At 38.8% G+C, this 25751-nt stretch overlaps 1 protein-coding gene across 3 annotated transcripts in view; it reads left to right on the forward strand.

Moving 5' to 3' along the window:
* Positions 1–25751, forward strand: part of LOC136866975 (TBC domain-containing protein kinase-like protein) — a 107998-nt gene that overhangs the window by 30869 nt on the left and 51378 nt on the right. For all 3 annotated transcript variants that reach the window (XM_068226984.1, XM_068226983.1, XM_068226985.1), the window contains exons 6-10: positions 11933–12082; positions 15374–15491; positions 16785–16946; positions 18638–18815; positions 23146–23352. In XM_068226984.1, the coding sequence (XP_068083085.1) occupies positions 11933–12082; positions 15374–15491; positions 16785–16946; positions 18638–18815; positions 23146–23352 (815 nt within the window). The remainder of the gene's footprint in view (positions 1–11932; positions 12083–15373; positions 15492–16784; positions 16947–18637; positions 18816–23145; positions 23353–25751) is intronic.

The following is a 25751-nucleotide window of genomic DNA, read 5'->3' on the forward strand; positions in this document are numbered from 1 at the left end:
ATTAAATTCTAGGTGTAAGGCTCATTTCTAAAGATAATAGGCAACTTGATGTCTTTGGCGTGTACAGACCAGGAAAGGGTAGCGCTAACATGGATTCAGAATTATTTGATAAGATAATCAGCTATGTGGAAAACGACATGGAAAGGAATATGATTGTAGCAGGGGATCTGAATTTAGCAAATGTCAATTGGGAAGGGAATGCAAACAACAGGAAGCATGACCAACAAATGGCAAATAAGCTAACATGGGAAGGACAGCTGATTCAGAAAGTGATGGAACCAACTAGAGGGAAAAATATCCTGGGCGTGGTGCTGGTAAAACCAGATGAGCTCTGTAGAGAAACCAAAGTAATAGATGGCATTAGTGATCATGAAGCTGTTTTTGTGGTAGTTAAAAATAAATGTGTTAGAAAGGAAGGTCTTAAAACTAGGACTATTAGGCAGTACCATATGGCTGATAAAGCAGGCATGAGGCAGGTTTTAAAAAGTAGCTGTGATTGGTAGAAAACAGTAAATAAAAATGTAAATAGACTCTGGGATGGGTTTAAAGCAATTGTTGAGGAATGTGAAAACAGGTTTGTACCTTTAAAAGTGGTAAGAAATGGAACAAGACCCACCTTATTATAATAGAGAAATAAAGAGACTAAGAAGGAGGTGCAGATTGGAAAAAAAATAGAGTTAGAAATGGCTGTGGAAGTAAGGAGAAATTGAAGGAACTTGCTAGGAAATCGAATCTAGCAAAGAAGGCAGCTAAGGATAACATGATGGCAAGCATAAATGGCAGTCATACACATTTTAATTAAATAATGGAAGGGTATGTATAGGTATTTTAAGGTAGAAACAGGTTCCAAGAAGGACATTCCAGGAATAATTAATGAACAAGGGGAGTGTGTATGTGAGGATCTTCAAAAGGCAGAAGTATTCAGTCAGCAATATGTAAAGATTGTTGGTTACAAAGATAATGTCCAGATGGAGGAGGAGACTAATGCTAAAGAAGTATTAAAATTTACATATGATAACAATGACATTTACAATAAGACACAAAAGTTGAAAACTAGGAAAGCGGCTGGAATTGATAAGATTTCTGGGGATATACTAAAGACAATGGGTTAGGATATAGTACCATATCTGAAGTACTTATTTGATTATTGTTTGCTTGAAGGAGCTATACCAAATGAATGGAGAGTTGCTATAGTAGCCCCTGTGTATAAAGGAAAGGGTGATAGACATAAAGTTGAAAATTACAGGCCAGTAAGTTTGACATGCGTTGCATGTAAGCTTTGGGAAGGCATTCTTTCTGATTATATTAGGCATGTTTGTGAAATTAATGACTGGTTCGATAGAAGGCAGTTCGGTTTTAGGAAAGGTTATTCCACTGAAGCTCAACTTGTAGGATTCCAGCAAGATATAGCAGATATCTTGGATTCAGGAGGTCAAATAGACTGTATTGCAATTGACCTGTCTAATGCATTTTATAGGGTGGATCATGGGAGACTACTGGCAAAAATGATTGCAATTGGACTAGACAAAAGTGTGACTGAATGGGTTGCTATATTTCTAGAAAATAGATCTCAGAGATTAGAGTAGGCAAAGCTTTATCTGATCCTGTAATAATTAAGAGGGGAATTCCTCAGGACAGTATTATTGGACCTTTATGTTTCTTATATATATAAATGATATGAGTAAAGAAGTGGAATCGGAGGTAAGGCTTTTTACAGATGATGTTATTCTGTATAGAGTAATAAATAAGTTACAAGATTGTGAGCAACTGAAAAATGACCTCGATATTGTTGTGAGATGGACAGCAGGCAATGGTATGTTGATAAACAGGGTTAAAAATCAGGTTTTGAGTTTCACAAATAGGAAAAGTCCTCTCAGTTTTAATTACTGTGTTGATGGGTTGAAAGTTCCTTTTGGGGATCATTGTAAGTATCTAGGTGTTAATATAAGGAAAGATCTTCATTGGGGTAATCACATAAATGGGATTGTAAATAAAGGGTACAGATCTCTGCACATGGTTATGAGGGTGTTTAGGGGTTGTAGTAAGGATGTAAAAGAGAGGTCATATAAGTCTCTGGCAAGACCCCAACTAGAGTATGGTTCCAGTGTATGGGACCCTCACCAGGATTACCTAATTCAAGAACTGGAAAAAATCCAAAGAAATGCAACTCGATTTGTTCTGGTGATTTCCGACAAAAGAGTAGCGTTACAAAAATGTTGCAAAGTTTGGGCTGGGAAAAATTGAGAAAAAGAAGACGATCTGCTCAACTAAGTGGTATGTATATCAGAAATATTATTATAATATTCATAGATCTATCTTTTCAATACAATACAATACAATACAATACAAAAGATGGATCTATTAATATTATAATAATATTTGTGATATACGTCATCTTCAATACGGAACCAAAATGAGAATAGTTACTTGTAACTAAGTGGTATGTTTCATAATTTATAAGCTTTTTAATAATAATAGTAAACAAGTATTGATTAGGTGGAGTTCTCCTCCTCTTTGCATTTAAGTGGTATGTTCCGAGCTTTCAGCGGAGAGATGGCGTGGAATGACATTAGTAGACGAATAATTTTGAGTGGCGTCTTTAAAAGTAGGAAAGATCACAATATGAAGATAAAGTTGGAATTCAAGAGGACAAGTTGGGGCAAATATTCATTTATGGGAAGGGGAGTTAGGGATTGGAATAACTTACCAAGGGAGATGTTAAATAAATTTCCAATTTCTTTGAAATCTTTTAAGAAAAGGCTAGGAAAACAAACAGATAGGGAATCTGCCACCTGGGCGACTGCCCTAAATGCAGATCAGTATTGATTGATTGAATGTTAAACCTGATTATTTACATTGTATGTAGACCTACATAATTATTAAAACCAAGACTAGATTTTAATATCCAGTCCCTATATCCATACTAGTATTGTTTGTGTGGTGACACAGAAGTCAGTAGTATTACCCTGATAAGCTCTTAGCCTGAAGTCTTTCACAAAGTGCTGTATGTCTGGATTTCACTGCCACAATTGCACTGGGGTGATGAAACTTTACATCACTGGAACAAGTTCTCTGTGTCTTCACAAACCCTGTTTTTTGTTTCCCATACATGATAGATAGTTCCATGCCAGCTGGTGTCTGAACAGGGCCTATACTTGTAGGTTCTTGGGGAACACTTACTCCCTCATCTGTAGCCACTTCTTGTAGGTGTTGAATTGTTCTTTCTGTTAACTTCTGTTAAGAGGATATTAGCCAACATTTCTCAGGAAAATGTTAAAGAAACTTAAGAATCTTCATATGTTGTTAAATTTTCAACATGTTATTAACTAACAGGTAAAACGCCAAGAATGAAAATGTTCTGAGTGGAGGAAAAAAGATGAACCAATAAACCAGTTGTTTTCTGTGGTCCAAATTAGGCGAAAATTGGAAGAAATAATAATAATAATAATAATAATAATAATAATAATAATAATAATAATAAAAAAGCACATCCAATATAAAAGCACACATGATGACAAAATCTCCTCTTTTTAAAAAAATTATCCCTTATTATTTGTTTGGTAAATGTTCATTACCTGGTTTGTGATAGAACCAGCTTGGACGAAACTGGTCCCATGATGTATTTAATGTAAATATAACTCACATAAAATATTAATTTGTATTGAATAGGTGGAGCTTCCTTCAAATCTTATAGGCCCTAATTGTCACAAAAGTTGGTAATTCAACATGGTACAGATCAGACAATGTTACAGCGGTTCATAGCACATGGTGCAACTTGGACAATGTCGCAGCGCACTACACAAGGCTACCAGTACAGAGGTGACATTATGTTGTACTCGAGAATATGGTTTAGAGTACATTAATCTCATAATAGAATAATAATAATACATGTATTGATTCTCAAAAATTCTCTAATACATTATATTAGATTATACCAGTCTTGAAAAACACTTGATTGAGAATTTAATGCTCATCTTTGTTAGGAAGGCATTTTAGACTGCAATATAAATATATATTCAGACTCTGAGATAGATAGTGACGATGTACAGGATGAACAAAACGAGGAGACTGCGAACAGGCCAGAAGATAATTCTGATACCCCAAGAGCCCAATGACCTAATTGTGGTATGGATTTCAAGGAGCAAGAGGTGTAAACCACATTAGTCGCTCATATCCACAAATACATCGAACTACCTTATTAACAACTTCAGTCAACATATATCTCAGTCAAGACAACCAGAAGATGGTATAATTCCCATTCAGCATCAGTATCCTGTTCAAGAGGAGACTATTTTCCAATAAGAATTAAAGGAATGGAAGAACAAATTTACACAGTTCTCCAATGAAAACAATCCTGAGTTCAATACACTTGAGATTAACTATCCATCTTTTACCTGGTCTGAAACCCCCTGCTACAAAATATTACAAAGCCAGGAGAAAACAACATCTCAGACATAAAGGTAAACCATGTAGTCCCTGGAAAGGCAAAGTATCGTAAGTGGCAAAATATGAATTTTACACAGATGATAAAAATGATCAGCGAGTCGAATACTCACAGTTTAGGCAGTTTCGGTTTTTATTCTACTCCAGAAATGGATTTTTCACCTTATTGTTTTATATTTGATTATGTATTTATTCAATTGTAGTGAATAGGAACTTATTTCAAAGTTATGAATGCCATTTACAATTGTTTGTTGGCCGTTGTCGAGTGCATTGTTTAACAAAATGGTCCTCTTACGATAGCTTTTGTAGGACGTATGATATTTTGGAGGGATTGGTTTGAAGGAATATAATGCGTGAGAATAATACAAGATTTTCTTAGATGATTGTATTAAGAAATGTGGACAAAAACAATAGGTAAATTGACTTATTACATTACAATAAGAGAATCAAAGTGAAAATTGCACTGATTAGAGTACAGTATTTAGAAAGGAACATTTTTAACAGTCCTTCTCATCTGTTTGTGTTAATAGATCACTTTGTTTGGAGTTGTAAGTAAGGTTCAGATGAACCAGGCGAGCTGGCCGTGCAGCTGTGAGCTTGCATCTGGGAGATAGTGAGTTCGAACCCCACTGTCAGCAATCCTGAAGATGGTTTTCCATGGTTTCCCATTTTCACATAAGGCAAATGCTGGGGCTGTACCTTAACTAAGGCCATGGCTGTGAAAATAAGAAAGCAGCTCTTGAGTTGACATGCATTATCATGTTGTTCCAGGAAATCAATTTTCAGGTAAATGTTAACAAATGTGTGGGCATGTATTGAGAAGGGGAAGCCTTTAGATGGAGTGCTGGATATTCACGAAAATTTAAAGATTAGTACTATTATAGAAAGAGAAAAAATATATCTTGGTGTCACTTTTAAATATACACTTACCTTTGATCTGACCTCTTTAGAAATCTTGCACAAGATGTTAGATGCACTTGCACACTCACCTTTGTTAAAGACAAGTCAAAAGTTCATTGTTTTCAACAAAACAATCAGCCCTACTACTGTATATACTTTTCAGACTGTTGAAATAAGACAGGCATCAATTAACTTCCTTGAAGTCACTTCTAAAAAAACCATAAAAAACTCCCTGAAGGAAATTTTGCGGTCACCTATGGATACACCCGAGTGCTCTATATTCTGATTTAGGTTCAGAGGCCCCATACCTTTCAAACAAACCTTTGAAGAGAGTATTTGTAACAAATAAGTGTTCAGCGCTGTTCACTGAGCCAATAACGGTTACATTTTAAAGATGCATGCTCTGTCATCTGAAATGACACACTGTTTACAGGCCCTCAACATTAAAGATATTAACAGATTCTCCAATAAAGGCAGTGGCTTTCCAAATCCAAGATAAAATCCACCAAGAGCTAATACAAGTCATAAAATGAAAATTTGGTGCCCTTTACTTCAGAAGGTTATTGCTGTGGAGCCAACAACTAGATTAGGCATCAGCAAGGACTTTATTGTAACAAATAGTGGAAGACAATAAGATGTCATCAAATGTTTCTGCAGTACAAACTATTCCAGGCAGAACTCGGAATGGAAACCTTTGCTGCAGATGTCCCAGAGAGAAAGAAACACTGGCTCTCATTCTGGGTTCTTGCCCCTACGACGAAGTACTGAGAAACTCACATCACCACAAAATAAGTTCATTGACTGCATAAGAACTCCACAGTAAAAACTTCCATGTACATGAAGAAGTTCAAGGTTTGACTATGACAGGCAGTACAAGACAAATTGACATAATTGCCTTTAAAGATGACAAGAAAGGCTTCATTATGGATCTGACCACCAATTTGAGCACCATGTCGGCCAGCCTACTGAAGTCCACCTTGAGAAGCAGAACATCTATGTGCCTACCATACCGTTCTACAAAAGCAAGTATCAGCTGTATGAAATAAATATTATCAGCCTAATGGTTGGGGCTTGTGGCTCTATACGTACATTATTCATGGAATTCTTGAAGAAGTTCGAGCTGCCTATGAACAGCATTGAAAGCATAGTTACCACCACCATATGTGGATCTGTAAACATTCTGAGTTCTCATGTATTAGGCAGTAATCGGGAGATAGTGGGTTCAAGCCCCACTGTCAGCAGCCCTGAAGATGGTTTTCCGTGGTTTCCCATTTTCACACCAGGTAAATGCCGGGGCTGTACCTTAATTAAGGCCACGGCTGCTTCCTTCCAATTCCTAGGCCATTCCTATCCCATCGTCACCATAAGACATATCTGTGTCGGTGCGACGTAAAGCAAAATAGCAACAAAAAAAACCCATGTATTAGGACCTCCATAATTTAAAAAGAAATTGAAAATATGAATGAACTGAAGAATAAAATTCCGTTAAAATGTGAACTAAGTATTGTAAAGGTGGAATTATAAAATCTAAATTTTTCTTTTTTAGGCCCCTGTTGTCAACACACAGTCAGGTTCAACTTGCATCAGTATAACTCCACCTCCTAATCAAGAAAGCTATTATAATGTGGCATGACCACAACACTGTTTTATGTACAATATGCACATCATTTTATTCGCATAGCCACTTACAGTGTTTTATAATTGACAATTCATTGTTTTGAACAACAGTTTTAACATATGATTTTAATTGGACTTCATGCTTCAAATCATGTTCACACCGCACCATTTTAACATTGAAGATTGACAAGACGCTATCACACCGCACCACAGTATACAAAGACTTTGCATTTACTTATTTTAATGTGTCCTTGCCTTATTTTTAATGTTATTTATTTGTATTTGTGACTGAAGAAGTCCTATAAGAAGACGAAACATGTTTCACGAGTGTAATTTAATGTAGTCTTCTAATACAATTACAGTATTGTAAAGGTGGAATTATAAAATCTAAACTTTCTCAAAAAGAGAGATGGTGGTAACAAGAAACAGGCACCTTAGGAAAAATGTTACTGTCGAGTTTTTAAGTGCCACCAAATGAATTTCTTATACATTGTTATCTCTAAAGTGCAAAAATATTGTGTTGTCCCCAGACTGGAATTTGGTAGTTTGAAAATGTTAGGTGCCTACACGTTTCTTTTCATCACCATGGCGACTGGGTGCCTGGGATTTGTCCAGCCCTGAATTAGGGCAAATATTTGTTTATAGGATGAGGAATAAATGTTTGGAATCATTTTCCAAGAGAGATCTTTGATAAATTTCCAACTACTTTGAATTACATGATATTAGAATCATTCCATGGTTCATGTTTGTGGGTTACTGTAGGCACATCCTAGTTCGTAAACCATGGGCAACGGCTGAGTGGCCTAGTAAGTGGTCCTGAGAGTCGGGATACCAGTTGCTATGGAATGGGAGTGGGCATCTCGGACATATTCTGAGTCATGGCCCTCCTTGTGCTCGGGCAGCTAGGACTGTACAATTCACTGGTGGTCCATAACCCGTTAGAGGAGAGATCCTCACTTGGATTATGTGCAAGTAGGGTAGCATCCTGCTTCACGAATTTATCGAGCTCAGAACATTTTAAGCAAGCCTCGGACCTATGGGAGTAACGGAGTCCCACTCCCATTTGACAGGCGAGGGACTCCTTGGAAACAACTTGGCAAATGAAATGGAATTCGATGGGGAGCTATCAGTATTAATGGGGCTTATGGAAGAAAGAAGGTAGAACTTGCTGAGTCAGCAAAGAGGATGCATCTGGATGTGCTAGGAGTAAGTGATATTCGGGTAAGGGGAGATAATGAGGAAGAGATAGGAGATTATAAAGTGTACTTGACGGGTCTTAGAAAGGGAATGGCAGAGTCTGGGGTAGGGCTCTTTATCAGGAATACCATTGCACGCAACATAGTTTCTGTTGGACACGTAAATGAGCGAATGATATGGGTACATTTGTCAGTTGGAGGAATCAGGTCAAGAATTGTGCCCGTGTATTCACCATGTGAGGCTGCAGATGAGGATGAAGTTGACAAGTTTTATGAAGCATTGAGTGACATCGTATTCAGGGTCAACAGCAAGATTAGAATAGTGCTAATGGGCGATTTCAATGCAAGAGTTGGGAATAGAACTGAAGGATATGAAAGGGTGATTGGTAAATGTGGGGAAGATATGGAAGCTAATGGGAATGGGAAGCGTTTTCTGGACTTCTGTTCTAGTATGGGTTTAGCTGTTACGAATACATTCTTCAAGCATAAGGCTATTCACCGCTACACATGGGAGGCTAGGGGTACCAGATCCATAATAGACTATATCTTAACAGACTTTGAATTCAGGAAATCTGTTAGGAATGGACGAGTTTTTCATGGATTTTTCGATGATACAGACCACTATTTGATCTGTAGTGAACTAAGTATCTCTAGGCCTAGGGTAGAGAAAGTGAAATCTGTCTGCAAACGAATAAGGGTAGAAAATCTGCAGGACGAGGAAATTAGATGGAAGTACATGGATGTGATTAGCGAGAAGTTTCGAACAGTAGACAGTAAGCAGGTTCAGAATATAGAAAGTGAATGGGTGGCATACAGGGATGCTGTAGTAGAAACAGCAAGGGAATGCCTAGGAACAAATGTGTGTAAAGACGGGAAAAGGCGAACATCTTGGTGGAATGCTGAAGTGAGAGCAGCCTGTAAATGTAAAAAGAAGGCTTATCAGAAATGGCTCCAAACAAGGGCTGTGTAGACAGGGATTTGTACGTAGATGAAAGAAACAGAGCAAAACAAATAGTTGTTGAATCCAAAAAGAAGTCCTGGGAAGATTTTTGTAATAACCTGGAAAAGCTAGGTCAAGCAGCAGGGAAACCTTTCTGGACAGTAATAAGGAATCTTAGGAAGGGAGGTAAAAAAGAAATGAACAGTGTTTTGAGTAAAATTCAGGTGAACTCACAATAGATTCCAGGGAATCACTGGAGAGTGGAGGGAATATTTTGAACATCTTCTCAATGTAAAAGGAAATCATCCTGGTGGTGTTGCAAACAGCCAAGCTCATGGGGAGGAGTAAAAAGTTGTTGGTGAAATTATGCTTGAGGAAGTGGAAAGGATGGTAAATAAACTCCATTGTCATAAGGCAGCAGGAATAGATGAAATTAGACCTGAAATGGTGAAGTATAGAGGGAAGGCAGGGATCAAATGGCTTCATAGAGTAGTAAAATTAGCATGGAGTGTTGGTAAGGTACCTTCAGATTGGACAAAAGCAGTAATTGCACCTATCTATAAGCAAGGGAACAGGAAGGATTGCAACAACTATCGAGGTATCTCATTGATTGGTATACCAAGCAAAGTATTCACTGGCATCTTGGAAGGGAGGGTGCGATCAGTCGTTGAGAGGAAGTTGGATGAAACCCAGTGTGGTTTCAGACCACAGAGAGGCTGTCAGGATCAGATTTTCAGTATGCGCCAGGTAATTGAGGAATAGGCAGTTATGTTTATGTTTCGTAGATCTAGAGAAAGCATACGATAGGGTACCGAGGGAAAAGATGTTCACTATACTGGGGGACTATGGAATTAAAGGTAGATTATTAAAATCAATCAAAGGCATTTATGTTGACAATTGGGCTTCAGTGAGAATTGATGGTAGAATGAGTTCTTGGTTCAGGGTAGTTACAGGGGTTAGACAAGTCTGTAATCATTCACCTTTGCTGTTCGTAGTTTACATGGATCATCTGCTGAAAGGTATAAAATGGCCGGAAGGGATTCACTTAGGTGAAAATGTAGTAAGCAGTTTGGCCTATGCTGACGATTTGGTCTTAATGGCAGACTGTGCCGAAAGCCTGCAGTCTAATATCTTGGAACTTGAAAATAGGTGCAATGAGTATGGTATGAAAATTAGCCTCTCGAAGACTAAATTGATGTCAGTAGGTAAGAAATTCAACAGAATTGAATGTCAGATTGGTGATACAAAGCTAGAACAGGTCGATAATTTCAAGTATTTAGGTTGTGTGTTCTCCCAGGATGGTAATATAGTAAGTGAGATTGAATCAAGGTGTCGTAAAGCTAATGCAGTGAGCTCGCAGTTGTGATCAGCAGTATTCTGTAAGAAGGAAGTCAGCTCCCAGACAAAACTTTCTTTACATCGGTCTGTTTTCAGACCAACTTTGCTTTACGGGAGCGATAGTTGGGTGGACTCAGGATATCTTATTCATAAGTTAGAAGTAACAGACATGAAAGTAGCAAGAATGATTGCTGGTACAAACAGGTGGGAACAATGGCAGAAGGGTGCTCGGAATGAGGAGATAAAGGCAAATTTAGGAATGAACTCGATGGATGAAGCTGTACGCATAAACCGGGATCATGTGAGGCGAATGGAGGAGGATAGGTTACCTAGGAGAATAATGGATTCTGCTATGGAGGGTAAGAGAAGTCGAGGGAGACCAAGACGACGATGGTTAGACTCGGTTTCTAATGATTTAAAGTTAAGAGGTATAGAACTAAATGCGGCCACAACACTAGTTGTAAATCGCGGATTGTGGCGACGTTTAGTAAATTCTCAGAGGCTTGCAGACTGAACGCTGAAAAGCATAACAGTCTATTATGATAGTGTATGTATGTATATATGCATGTATGTATGTATGTAGAATCATTGCATATTGAAGGTTTTCACTTTACAAGGGAAATCTAATATGTCCTCCTATTCAATACATGTATATCAAACATGTTTCAACTTGTTTGAGCTACTTCAGTGAAAAAAGAGGCTAAAGTTTGACATATTTGATGCAAAGAAAAAGTGTTAAAATATAATATAATGACAGAAATTAAAACAATTCAATATATACACATCTCCATCATTAGATGGAATAATTATCAACTTGTTTGAGCCATCTTCAGTGAAAACAGGTTAAAGTTTTTACATAATTGATGCTAAAAAATGTTGTTAAAACATAATGAAGAAAAGAATGGAAACAAATGAGACATGACATAAGTGATTATGGCGAGGTTGTGGACCTCTTAGTCTAAAACGTGCAGTATGTTATAATTTTTAAAAACAAGGACGAATTCACTGTGATAAAATTTTAAATATCAGTCTGTCTTTGTTGAGTCACCATCACAAATAGTTAAGCCTGGAACAAAATCCGACGAAATCTCAACACCGTTTATCTGTGCAAGTGGGAATTAAGAGATCGTTGTGTCAAAACATTATCAAAAAGGATCTGCATCTTTATCATTACAAATTTATTGTTGTGCAAGCATTAAAGTGTCCAGATGAACCTTCGCATGTTGAATTCTGCTGGTGGTTTCTGAGTGATGTTGAGTCAGGACTTCTATATCCTAAGTTTTTAATGTCTTCAGTTGAAGCCATTTCTAGCGTCTTCTGTGTGTCAGTCTATATTTTCTGGTCCAGTTTTATTTTGGCCATCCTATATAACAGCTGCCATATTTAGAAGCCGATAACTGTAGCACCTTGCCATTGTATTTCTTCTGTTTGGATTTTTTGTGATTATCCGTAATTGGTGATGAACTTATTTTGTTTATTATGTCTTGTCTCTTTCTAGTTTAGTCCTTCTGGAAGGTACTGTGTTTGGGCAGGTGCGAGACCAAACGTCCATGCTAGACCTTCGAATTGTTCCATTACCACTGGATACTTTGGCCCAGAGGTTGGCCCATGTTCCTCTTACCAGTTACTACCCTCTTGTGGAAACAAAGTGAGTATTTTTTTAACCCATTCAAGTCACTAACTGTGGAATCAAATTTAATTTGCCAGCCAGTAGTGTGACCATACCAGTCACACAAAAACATGCATAAAACACTAACTAATTAAGATAATTCACTCAAATTTTGCATTAATGCCATTGAAACTTATGACTCACCCATACTTTATTCCTTGAAAGACTGCTGACTATGGTACAAATGTTTCATTTGAAATAATTTCAAAATGAGCGGATCCATGTACTCTAAAAACATAGCAAGTTCGGGCCATGAAAGGAATCTAAATTTTTCATAAGTATTTCTGAAACACTAGCCTCCGTGGCTCAGGCGGCAGCGCATCTGCCTCTCACCGCTGGGTTTCATGGTTCAAATCCCGGTCACTCCATGTGAGATTTTTGCTGGACAAAACGGAGGCAGGACAGGGTTTTCTCCAGGTACTCCAGTTTTCCCTGTCATATTTTTCATTCCAGCAACACTCTCCAATATCATTTAATTTAATCTATCATTCATTAATCATTGCCCCAGAAGAGTGTGACAGGCTTTGGCAGCCGGCACAATTCCTATACTCGCCGCTAGATGGGGGCTTCATTCATTCCATTCCTGACCCGGTCAAATGACTGGAAACAGGCTGTGGATTTTCATTTTCATTTCTGAAACACCACTGTATCCACAATATGGATATATATTATATATATAAATAACAGGATTATTGTCTTTGTTCTCCAAGTTCCAACTACTACAGTTTTTTTGTGTCGCCAGCCGCGCCATTTTCTCACTTTCTTCAGTGCTCTTCACGGTCGAGTAACATTCACTGTTGCTGTCACTGCACTCGAACTTGGATTCATTTTCCAAAACATCATTATTCATCATCTAAAACACTGTCTACAAGTGCTTTCAAATTCTCATCGTCATTATCGCAATGCCGGTTTTACTGCATGATGAATATTGAATATCAGTGAAAATGAACTGTTGTTCAACAATTCAATCGTTACACAGAAATAGAGGCAGCATTGTTTGCCAACAGCACATACCTGTAGTTTCTTACAGTGTGTATTGTAAGAACTTATATTGCAAAGGGAATCTAATATATGAAGATAAGCAAGCCAGTGCATCATTGTGAGCTGAGTATTGCACTTCAGTACGGAACAAAAATGAAATTTATATGAGGGGGGATGAAATATAAACAGGATTAGCTTTTTTATTTAACTTCATTTATTGAAAAACACAAGGTAATTACAATTTATTTTTCCACATAGTTTCCTGTTTTAGAAATACATTTGCCCCAGCATATGGGCAGCTTTTTGATGCCCTCATCTTAAAAAGAACAGGGTTGTGTCACCAGCCAGTTGTGCACAAAGTCTTCCACACTCGTCATCTTCAAATCGTTGCCCTCCTGGAGCTTCTGTAAGCGGTCCAACAATTGGAAATCGCAGAGCAATACATCCGGGCTGTAAGGAGGATGATCAAGTGTAGCCCAGTGCATTCCCTGTAATTTCCTTTAGATTTTTGGTCAAAAGGTGAAGGAACCCTCTGTAACACACTTTACGGAACTGTAGGTCATTTGTGATGATTGCTTGACAGCTCCCATAACTGATTCCGACTTGTTCTGCAATTTCTGATACTCTCGCCCGTTGATCATCATCAATAATGTCTTTAACCGCACCGATGTTTTTGTCTGTAATGCTGGTCCGAGGACGGGGATCATGTTGCTGATTTTCTTCACGTTCTCGTTCTTCCTTGAACTTTTTATGCCAGGCAAGCACATGTGTCCTTGACAATGTTCCATCACCGAACTGTGCAGTCAATCTCTGGCAAATTTCCGCCACTGTAACTCCTTCACGAGCAAGAAATTTTATAATTATGCTTTGCGCAGTGGAGGGGTGTACCTGTTGCTCTGACGTCGTGAGCGTTACTGACGAAACGGCAGGAAATATCTAACAGCACGCTCTCCCCACTCCTAACGGTCCCACCTAAGCATACCAGAAGCGCATAGCTACTCCTACCAACTGTTGATGTTCAGAAACAAAAACTCCATTTATATTTGATCGACCTTCGTAGCTTATAATTGTGAGCTGAGCTCGTCATTTGATTCATGTGCCAAACCACCGTGTGTAACCGCATCTCGCTAAATGATGTGAATGGGTTAATTCTCGTATGTTTAATCTGTAAAGGAAGGCTGTAGTATAAATACGTCGCTAAATAAGTTGTCTGCATTGTACAGGTCATATGCCAGTAAGCTTAAGAAATGCCATGTGTGTGGGAGACGAGATGAAGAATACACCCACGGTATCCCCTGTATGTGGTAAGAGGTGACCAAAAGGGGAAACCAAGGGATGATGGAATTAGAACCATGAGACTACTTGTGATAAGTACCATTACATGAGGAACACCATGGATCGACGTTACTTGTGATTAGTACAACCATGTGAGGAACATCATGGATCTATGTTACCTAGGAGTAGTACCCTTGTGTGAGCAACACTATATGAAGAGCACCATGGGTCTATGTTACCTCTGATTAGTACCACTATGTGAGGAACACCATGGGTTTGTGTTGCCTGAGAGTAGTACCATTGTGTGAGGAACACCATGGTTCTGTTTTGCGTGAGAGTGGTACCATAATGTGTGAGACGCCATGGGTTTGCATAGCCTATGATTAGTACCACCAGGTGAGCGGCACCAAGAGTATATGTAGCCTGGAATACCGGCGTTCATTATTAGTTCCACTATGTGAGGAACACTGTGGGTCTGCATTACCTGTGATTAGTACCACCATGCAAGGAACACCATGAGTCCACATTACCTGTGATTAGTACCACCGTAGGAGGAACACCATGGTTCTGCTTTACAAGTGATTAGTACTGTTATGGGGGGCTGGTGAGTAGGATTTTGGACCTCTTTTTATAACAAACATAATCTAAGAAAAGAAGGCATTGTGGATTGGATCCGCTGATTGTTTTGGATTCATGGTCATTTTTTCATCATCATTCATTTTATATTTTAGTCAGTGGATACATTTTGAATTTTTAATTATCGTTTCATTTCGTTACCATGTATCGTTAGGGGCCGATGACCTAGCTGTTAGGCCCTTTTAAACACCAATCAGCATCATCGTCGTCGTCATCATCATCATCATCGTCATTGCCGTCATCATCATGATGTTCTGTTTGATATGGAGTATTCAGCTTATTTAATTGAAGAGGAAATATCAGTGTCGATATCTACAAAGTACATGGTATTGTTTGCTTCATATGCTAATTGAAAAAGTCTCCATGTTTTTGTCTCAGGTCAGAGATCATTGGACAGGAAGAGCAATCTGACTCTGCATCTCTGCCACTCATAATCCGAGAAAGAGATACAGAATACCAATTCCACCGTATAGTGCTTTGTGAGCGGCTGCTCAGGGTGAGTAAAATTCTATTCTATACCAGTCCATTTCTTAAATAAATTGGCTTTTGAAATACAGTGATACCTCATTAGTGCATTCCTCATTAACACGTTTTCCCGCTTAGCACGTCGTAAATTTGAAGTCCTGATTCTCGTCGTATTATTTCTGTATAAAAATACCTTGCTTATCACGTCACGAATTTTCGCTATTACCACTTAGTACAATTACATTTTTTCTAGCTCTGAAAATGTTATTTGTCATCCCTTGTGAAATAAACTTTATTTCCAACACTGGTAAGAGCCATCGCCATAATTGTGTGATTACGGAAAAAGGCCTTGAATTCCTGAACTTCACGATAGCCTATATCTGGATTAGCAACATAATCGCGTGAAATTGACTAGCGTCTTGTGATAGCCCAGTTATGGATATGGAAAAGGTTGTGAAATTCCTTACTAATGAAGACAAAATTAAAATCTGTCAAAGTGGACTGGCGTCCGGATCTTAAAGCGTGCAGAGGTCGCGAATATTGAACTCGCACCTTCAAGTTTCAACTCGATCACTCGAGTTGGTCGAAGTTTATTCAAAATGGCAGCCAAAGTAATTCCTTCCAGTCGCACATGGTCGAATGTAACCTCCAATTAATTGTCTAAGAGTGTGACTAGAAAATAATGTTCAATAACCCTCTACTCTGAAATAAAAGACTTCTACTAACATTTGTTTTAGAAAGAGTGTGATCTGCAATAATTTTTATTGGCCCCCATGCCATGTTTTCATATTTGCACACCTTTCAGTGCACTTGTTACTTTATAAACTCCAGCGGAAAAAGTTTTCATATTTGTTATCTCATGTTTTGCACACATTTGGATACTTTCCTCTCATCTTTAGAAATGGTAAATATAGTTTTCACTGTACCTGCGGATACACGACGTAAAATGCCCTCATATCAGAAAAAATCATATCTAGTGTTCTCATATCCCTGTTGGATAGTTTTTATTTGTATATTCGGTAGTACGTTTTTCACGCTTAACATGTTCTTTTTTTTTCCCCCACTACAGAAACATCTTAATGAGGTTTAATTGTAATTTATTTTCTGCTGAGATATTAAATTATGCACTGTATTTTCTTAATGAAAGTGATCACAGTTCAGATCCCAGCAAATTCTCATGAAATGTTTTAATGATGAGTCATGTCCTTGTGGTATGGATTCCATGTAAGACAGGAGGTCCCATGGCTATGATAGTGATATCAAGAGACCTGTAAAACAACAAACTTGCTTACTTAGATTATTCATTCTTTTCATTTTTGCTCAGGGCTATCCATATAAGAAGGCTGCCATTCTGAAGGAAGCTAGGAAAGACATCCCACCTCTGCTCCGTGGTGATATGTGGGCAGCTGTCCTGGAGGTGGGTGGTGATGTGGAAGGACGCTACACTGCAATAGACAAGGAGACTCCCACTCACACTGATCGTCAGGTAATGTACACACCCTGTGTTGTCCTTTGAGTATGAAACTGAAAACTGCTGTGTGTGAATTATTCTGATAAAAAAGAAAGAACTTTAATCTGTTAATGATGAAGAGTTAGATTCTGGGGACATTTGTATATTTAACTTGATCCTTTGAAGTCCATTTGTGGTGAAGTGGTAGCTTTCCTTCAGCCGGTCCCATTGAGTAAGGATAGTGTGCCTGCCTCTAAAAATGGAGACCCCGTCTTTGATTCTCAGCCAGTCCATTGATTTTAGTTCGGGATTGAGGGTGGAACAGGGTTCATTCAACCTCATGAGGACAGCTGATTTCAGAGCCAGCGAGACCAGTCAAGAAATCCGATTAATACAGCTGAGGATGTCCTTCATTCCAGTGTCCATATAGCTGGGCAGCAGGCTAAGGCCTGTACAGGATGTTGCATCACGGGTTTGTTTAGTTTTATATTTGGTAGCATTCCTTATAATAATATAGGGAATGTGCACAAATATTAGAAGAGATTAAAGTTTATATGTCTCTACTGTACTCATTGTCTTCATTCTTTTTTTGCACTTAACGATATGATGTTGATCACGTTTTTCCTCACACAGTTGTCATTCACTTTGTGAAATCATTGTGTTGTACATAATTTATCATGGAATACATGGACTGCTATCCTTGTGACTACTGTCAGATTTTTTATTATGGACACTCAAGTTCAGGCTTTAAATACAAGCAAACCAATAGGCCTACTGGTAAGTGAGTTATACCAATATTTTCCATTCTGCATTAGGTTGTATAAGACAGTTTGTTCATTTTTTAAGTTCATGAATTATTTTATTTATTTGCAGTTGTAGTAAATATTGTCTGGTTTTTTGGTTTCTTCTCTAGGAAGCGCTCACTCAGGAATATATGCAGGGAAAATTACTTGTCTGATGGTAATGAAATGTTTATATGTTATAGCCACATGCATTTGTAATTATTATTAATTACATATTTTACGCCCACATTGGAGCACTTAAATCAAACCCAAATACATTTACGTTAACAAAGAATTAACTGAAGAATTAGCTTGTATCATCATCTTCCTTTCCCAAAATCTCTTCATTCTGGCTGACCTGGCTGCCCTTTCTTCATCAGATATGACATATTGTTTGTGTTGTACAGTTTTTAATGACAATCTTATTTGTTTGTTCTTGAGAAAAATTTTAACCACCCCAAAAAAGTTCATATCATTTTCATAAAAATACTTCAAAATTTCACTAAATTACCATACAAACTCTGCTAATCTCACCATATATAAGCAAACAAAATTTTAAAGGCACATACCAAGTGAAACAGCATATTCTGTGTTAATAAATAGTGTGTGACATCCAACTGGCTTTGTTTAGCTAACTTACCATCTAACAACTTTTGATGGATGCCAATGTATCATTACTCAACAGTCTTCACATAAGAATGGGAAGCAGCATAATGTTACCTTGAGAATCCAAGAGTTCACAATATGAAGGCATTTTCCTTCTGCTCGGCTGTTCTTGTATCCATGCAGACATTCTTTGCTTTCTGTTTATATTATTTGCATTGATGTATTTTGAAACTGTGATTAGTTCCTTTTCAAGGGGGTTAACTGATGTTTCTTAAGTGTGTTGTATCCATGTGGGCTATTTATGGATCAAACATGTGAAGGAGAGTGTATTTGTTGCAGATTGAGGTCGATATCCCCCGGTGTCACCAATATGATGAGCTGCTGTCTTCCTGGGAAGGTCATCGCAAGTTTAAGAGAGTTCTGAAGGCCTGGGTTGTTAGTCACCCGCAGTATGTGTACTGGCAGGGCTTGGATTCTCTGTGTGCTCCATTCCTTTACCTGAACTTCAGTAATGAAGGTGAGTATCATGAGTGTAGCGGTTATTGAGCGCTTAACATAACAGTTACAAAAGAAGAAACATTTGGAACATTAAATTAAATTTAGAATCGTTCAAACCATATCATAAAATGAAACAAGATCAAATACATGGCAACTAATGGCAGGATGTGGACAGCAGAAGGAACCCTACGAGGTTATGGATCGAAGGACTTTTGTGGCTGAAACTTCGACCAAAGAATAATTTAGTTAATACCTATTTGTTATAAAATCATTAAAGAAAAGGAAATGAGGAACACTACCAGGAGCATAAGCACAAAAAGAAATACAAACCCTGATAAAATGAAGTTGCAGTCTTACAATCTTGCCGGTACTAGTCTTCATAGAAAATACTTCCAAATGGGTCCACTGCACAGAGTGTGTCGATATTCAAAGAAAATTACAAGTTGAAAATGTGAAGCGATCACCTTCACCTTCACCAAAGAAATAAAATAAAGGTCATAGGAAAACAATTCAAAATGAATCAGATTTACAAATTTACTGAGCTCAAGCAAGAAATGTAATCTAAAGGTATGAAAACTGTTAGAAAAAGCTTGCCTGGTGCCAATGTGACTTGACTTACTTGACTTAATTCCTGTTGTTCCTTGTGGAACATAGGGCATCAACAAAGCATCTCCATCTGATCCTGTTGTCAGCTAACCTCTTCACCTCTCTCCAGGTCTTGCCTTCTTCCATTGCCCCCATGTGTACAGATCTTCGCCACGTTTGTTTGGGCCTTCCTCTCCTCCTTTTACCCTGTGGGTTCCAATCCAGTGCCTCTCTCTCGATGGCTTCATTCCCTTTCCTCAACGTATGCCCTATCCATTTCCATTTCCGCCGCTTTATCTGTATGGCCATCTCGGTTTCACCCGTCCTTCTCCATAGTTCATGATTGGAGATTACTTCCGGCCAGTAGATGTTTAAAATCTTCTTTAAACAGCGGTTGACAAAGGTCTGCAACTTGGAGGTAATCACTTTAGTCACCTTCCAGGTCTCGGACCCATACAGTAGAACAGCCTTGACATTACTTCGGAAAATGCGAAGTTTGGTCCTGATAGATATTTTGTTGTTCTTCCATACCGGATAGAGCCGAACAAAGGCACCGTTCGCTTTTTGTATACGTTGAGAAACATCCTGTACTGCTCCTCCATCTTTGGAAACTACACTGCCCAAGTAGGTGAAACTATCCACATTCTCTATAGGTTCATCGCTGAAGACAAATGGGTCTAGTTTGTTGGTGTTCATCCTTAGGGCCTTGGTCTTCTTTGAGTTAATCGTTAGTCCCACCTTTTTTCCTTCTTTTACCAAGTCTTCAATCTTGGATTGCATTTCACCATGTGCCTCAGACAGGAGACACACATCGTCAGCGAAGTCTAGGTCTTCTAACCTATTTGCCAATCCCCACTGGATACCACGTTTCACATTTCGCGTTACATTTCGCATTACCGCATCAATCACCACCAGGAACATGGTTGGCGAGAGGATACAACCTTGACGTACTCCTGAACGTACAGATATAGGTTCAGATACACGGCCCTCATGTATGACTCTGCATGTATAATCACGGTATGTTTCCTGAATGAGGTTGGTAATTTGTGATGGCACTCCATACCGCTTCACTTCCTTCCACATAGCTTCTCTGTTGATCGAATCAAAAGCTTTTTCGAAATTGATGAACACTGCATAGAGGCGAGATGACCATTCAGCACACTGCTCCAGAATTATGCTTAAGGTGTTTATTTGGTCTACACACGAGCGATTTGATCGAAAGCCTGCCTGTTCCCGTCGGAGCCTCAAGTTGATATACTCCTTAATTCTGTTCAACAAAACCCTGGTGAAGACTTTGCCAGGGATTGAAAGAAGCGTAATGCCCCTCCAGTTGTTACAGTTTGACGTATCGCCCTTCTTTGGCAACTTCACCAGCAACCCACATTTCCAATCTGTCGGCATTTCTCCATTAAGCCATATCTTCTCAAATAGCGGCTGCAACATATTGGCAGTGGTATCCATATCAACCTTCATGACTTCTGCTGGAATATTGTCAACACCTGCTGCCTTACCAATATGTAACTCTCTCAATGCCCGCTTGATTTCTCTACCGTTGGAATGCAGACTTTAATCCTTGGGTCAGGCTGGGTTTCTTCCTCTTCTTCGCCTTCTCCTGCATCTACTTGCTCCTCCAAGGAGTGGTTTAACACTGCAGAGAAATGTTCCTGCCATCGCTTCAGTTGATCCTCGGAGTTTGTTAGGAGGACACCATCTTTGTTTCTGACTGGACGGTTTTTCTGCATCTGCTTCCTTGCCAGAACTCTGGTGATGGTATAGAGTTCTCTAAGATTTCCCTTTCTGGCTGCCTCCTCTGCTTGTTGAGATAGGTCATCTATCCATTTCCTTTGATCTCTCCTCACACTTCTCTTTACTTCCTTATCCTTCGCAGCATATTTGGATTGCAATTCTGCCTTCCTTGCTCGTGTCTTACATGCATTCATTACTTCCTTTATCTCTTTCCTTTGTCTGATAATTTCCCATGTCTGGTCAGTCATCCAGTCTTTTTTCCTCCTGTCCTTAAAACCCAAGATATTTTCACTTACTTCAGTAAATACAGATCTAGTTTTCACCCATTTTTCCTCAATAGTTTCATCCTCCACCTCAGTGAGTGCTTGGAATCGATTCTTTAGTTCTATCTTGAAGGCTTCTTTCACATTTCTGTCATCCCTTAGCTTTCCAACATCATATCGCTTCCTTATTTGCTCTATCCTTCTCTTTTGTGCCTGTATCTTCATTCTAAAGGTAGCCACAACAAGATGGTGATCACTACCAATGTCTGCACCTCTCTTATTCCTCACATCCAACAATGAACTCCTCCACCTTCGTCCAATAGCCAATGTGAAGATGGATGTAAAACAGTTGGTAGGACTGGCCCCATGCTTCTGCTATGCTTAGGCAAGACTGTTAGGAGTGGAGAGAGCATGCTGTTAGATATTTCCTGCCGTTTCGTCAGTAACGCTCATGACGTCAGATCAACAGGTGCACCCCTCCACTGTGCAATGCATAATTATAAAATTTCCTGCTCATGAAGGAGTTACAGTGGCAGAAATTTGTCAGAGATTGACTGCACAGTTTGGTGATCAAACATTGTCAAGGACACGTGTGTTTGCCTGGCATAAAATGTTCAAGGAAGGACGAGAACGTGTGGAAAATCAGCAACACGATCGCCGTCCTTGGACCAGCATTACAGACAAAAACATTTGTGTGGTTAAAAACATTATTGACAACGATCAACGGGTGAGAGTATCAGAAATTGCAGAACAAGTCAGAATCAGTTATGGGAGCTGTCAAGCAATCATCATAAATGACCTCCAGTTCTGTAAAGTGTGTTCCAGATGGGTCCCTCGCCTTTTGACCGATAATCTGAAGTTGGGACATTTGGAGGTCTGTCAGAGGCTTACAATAAGGTTTGCGGAAGAAGATGATGCATTTTTGAGTCAAACCGTCACCTGCGACGAAACATGTGTCCGCCACTGCACTCCTGAATCCAAATAAGCCAGTAAGGAGTGGCGAAGGAAAGAGGGGACAGCACCAGTGAAAGCCAAGACTCAACTGTCAGCTGGCAAGGTTCTTGCAACCGTTATTTTCGATCGGCGAGGCATTTTGCTGATTGATTTTTTTTTTGCGTGAGTGATGCACAATCAATGCTGCTTACTACTGTGAGCTGTTGAACAAGATGAGAGTAGTGTATCGCCGGAAAAGACGAGACCAACCGATTTGACAGTTTATCCTCCTCCATGACAATATATGGCCCCATACTGCAGCTCTGTCTCCAGGCTACAGGAAATGCACTGAACTACACTTGATCATCCTCCTTCCAGCCTGGACTTATCGCCCTGCAATTTCCATTTGTTCAGACCGCTTAAAGAAGCTCTAGGACGGCAACGATTTGAAGATGACAAGAGTGTGAAAGATGTCATTTGCAACTGGCTGGTGACACGACCCTGTTCTTTTTACAATGAGGGCATCAAAAGTTGCCCATATGCTGGGACAAATCCATTTCCAAAGCAGGAATCTATGTGGAAGAATAAATTGTAATTGCCTTGAGTTTTTCAATATATGAATATAAATAAAATCCTGTTTATATTTGATCCCCCCTCGTATATTCATAGTTCTATATTCATTCCTATTCTATGTTTTTTCCTGCAAAAAACAATGGATCGAATTTCTTAAATGCTTATTGGTTGGATTGAAATTCCTGTTGATTGGAATCAATATTGTTTGTGTATTATATATATTTTATTACATGAGATTTTGCATTACAGCTCAAGCTTATGCCTGCTTGTCGGCATTCATACCAAAGTACCTGCACAACTTCTTCCTGAAGGATAATTCTGCTGTAATTCAAGAGTACCTGGCTAAGTTCTCCCACTTGATAGCATTCCATGATCCAGATCTGGCCAATCACCTTGCTGGAATCTCATTCATCCCAGAACTGTTTGCTATTCCCTGGTTCCTGACAATGTTTTCACGTAAGTATAGGTCTGTTATGAATTTCCTATGTTATTTTTGTGTAAATGAGAAAAGATTCAGTTTTTTGTTTTGGTTTTGCTCTTGAAACCTTTAGCTTATTGTTAATATAAATATTTTTCTTCTGAAAGCTAGAAGTTATGAAAAATCAAAACAACGAGTGATCAGTGCAGTTAGTACTAGAGAACAATAGAAAGTGAATGGCAATAGAAAGAAGATGCAAGAACAGCGATAAGCACAAGCAAAAATATCGTATTCACAAAGACGCACACACGCGATGCTGTCAATTGTGTATACTGTTTTTATTTACAAATTATATGCACATTACACACACACATTAATGAACCACCATCTTGAACTCGACTACCACATTAGCATTGCGACCAACTACCAACACAACAAAATCATTACATGAGTTCACATGCTGAATTCGACTAACGACTCACACTCACAACTCATATCAACTCGACTCTGCCTTTTCGTATATCTTGCCTGGCCAGGCTTCTAGGAAAGTATGACACAACATGCTTTCTTGTATCTTCTCGAGTCTCCAATAACCTATGTACGAATTGATAGAACATTCTGTAAAACTCGAATGACAAAGGTGCGTTGTTCTGGAATCGTACCCTGTGTTGCACAAAATTACATTGGATTTATACATCATATTTACAAGTAATAATAAATTATATACTATTAACTATGTGTTCATACATTACATAAAGTCGTATTAATAAACATTCAGCAGACGTATCGTGACATAACCTCACATGTTCTGTTACACAAGACAGATCATACAACACACAAATAATAAATGATATGACCATGATTTATACCACATAAAGTCTGTACATAACTACATAAATAATAATAATAATAATAATAATAATAATAATAATAATAATAATAATAATAATAATAATAATAATAATTAGATATAAACAACTTCATAGCCACACCTCACAAGTAATAACAGCAACAACAACAACAACAACTAATCAAGCTTAATATTTTCACTATTTACCCATGGGTTTAGAGAATTGTTTCCAAGTTATATTACTCCATTACACACTTGCAGCAAGAAAAAGACCTACTTCCACATCTTCACGTATTACCAAACTCATTGTTGGACATCCTCTTCACCAGTGTCAGCTTTCCATCAAAGTGGCTATAGTTTGAATCCTGGTCAATGCATGTGGGATTTTGGAAATTCAAAACTGGAGGCCATGGCTGTTGTAGCGTGTTGTAGGGAAGATAAGGAGAGACAAAGTACGGAATGTTGAGGTCAGAAAAGAAAGAGGGGTAGAAATACAGAGTTGTAGGATGGGGAAGAATAAATTGAGATGGTCTGGACGTGTTATGATAGTGTTCTCCCAGGGACCTTTCTATCAGCTATCATAATCTAGATATGTGCTAGTCACATAATATTTCAAGCTGCTTTACATCGCACATATAGGTCTTATGGCAGCGATGGAAAAGGAAGGTGCTAGGAGTGGGAAGGAAGCAGCCATTGCCTTAATTAAGATACAGCCCCAGCATTTACCTTGTGTGATATTGGGAAACCATGGAAAACCATCCTCAGGGCTGCTGACAGTGAGGTTCGAACCCACTATCTCCCAAATGCAAGCTCACAGCTGCGCACTCCTAACTGCATGGCCAACTTGCCTGGTTTATGTAATATTAATACATATTTGAGTCAGTGTGTGTTCTGTTACGACTGCGCTACTACGTCTTACCTTCTGCCGCATTCTTCTGCTTGCTCGCCCAGCTGTTCACTAACTGGCCTGCTATCTCACACTGCTGCTTCCTCGTTGTGACGTCACACCTACGTATTTTTCATCGAGTAACTTCTCGAATATGTTCACCACCTATATAAGCAAGCTATTCCTTACTCTCGGCGGTCAGACATTCAGTTGGAAAACAACTCGAGTGGAGAGAGCGGAACTGTTCCCCAACGGCTGGTCCGTTGCAACGTTTTACCTACTTTTATTTGTGAATTGCTGCATTGATTTATCAACAGACTGGGTGAGCAAAAGTTACAACCTTTTATATCTTTCGCTCTCAATATCAAGATTTGAACTTTGAAAGTTAAATTATTTGGGGTTTCGTGGTTTCAATTCTAACTAAGTCCTTCAGACTGGAACCTTTTATCAACCTCATACGCCAGAATCAACTGTGCTTCGACAAGTGAGAGTAGTGTTGCCACACCTTGAACTTTTCACTGACCCGAGTAGTCGTTTACATTGCCAACGTGATAGCGTCTAAGCAGCCTGGAAGGATCCCCCCCCCCTCTTCATTCCTTTTTTCTTCTTCTTCATCTTCCCTCCTTACTCCGCTTTCTATTTCTTTCCTTTTCTTCCTTTCAGATATTGAGTACTAAAAATTCTTGTCCTCCGATGCGCTA

Source organism: Anabrus simplex, chromosome 3 (genome assembly GCF_040414725.1).
Source record: "Anabrus simplex isolate iqAnaSimp1 chromosome 3, ASM4041472v1, whole genome shotgun sequence".
Classification (NCBI taxonomy): Eukaryota; Metazoa; Arthropoda; class Insecta; order Orthoptera; family Tettigoniidae; genus Anabrus; species Anabrus simplex.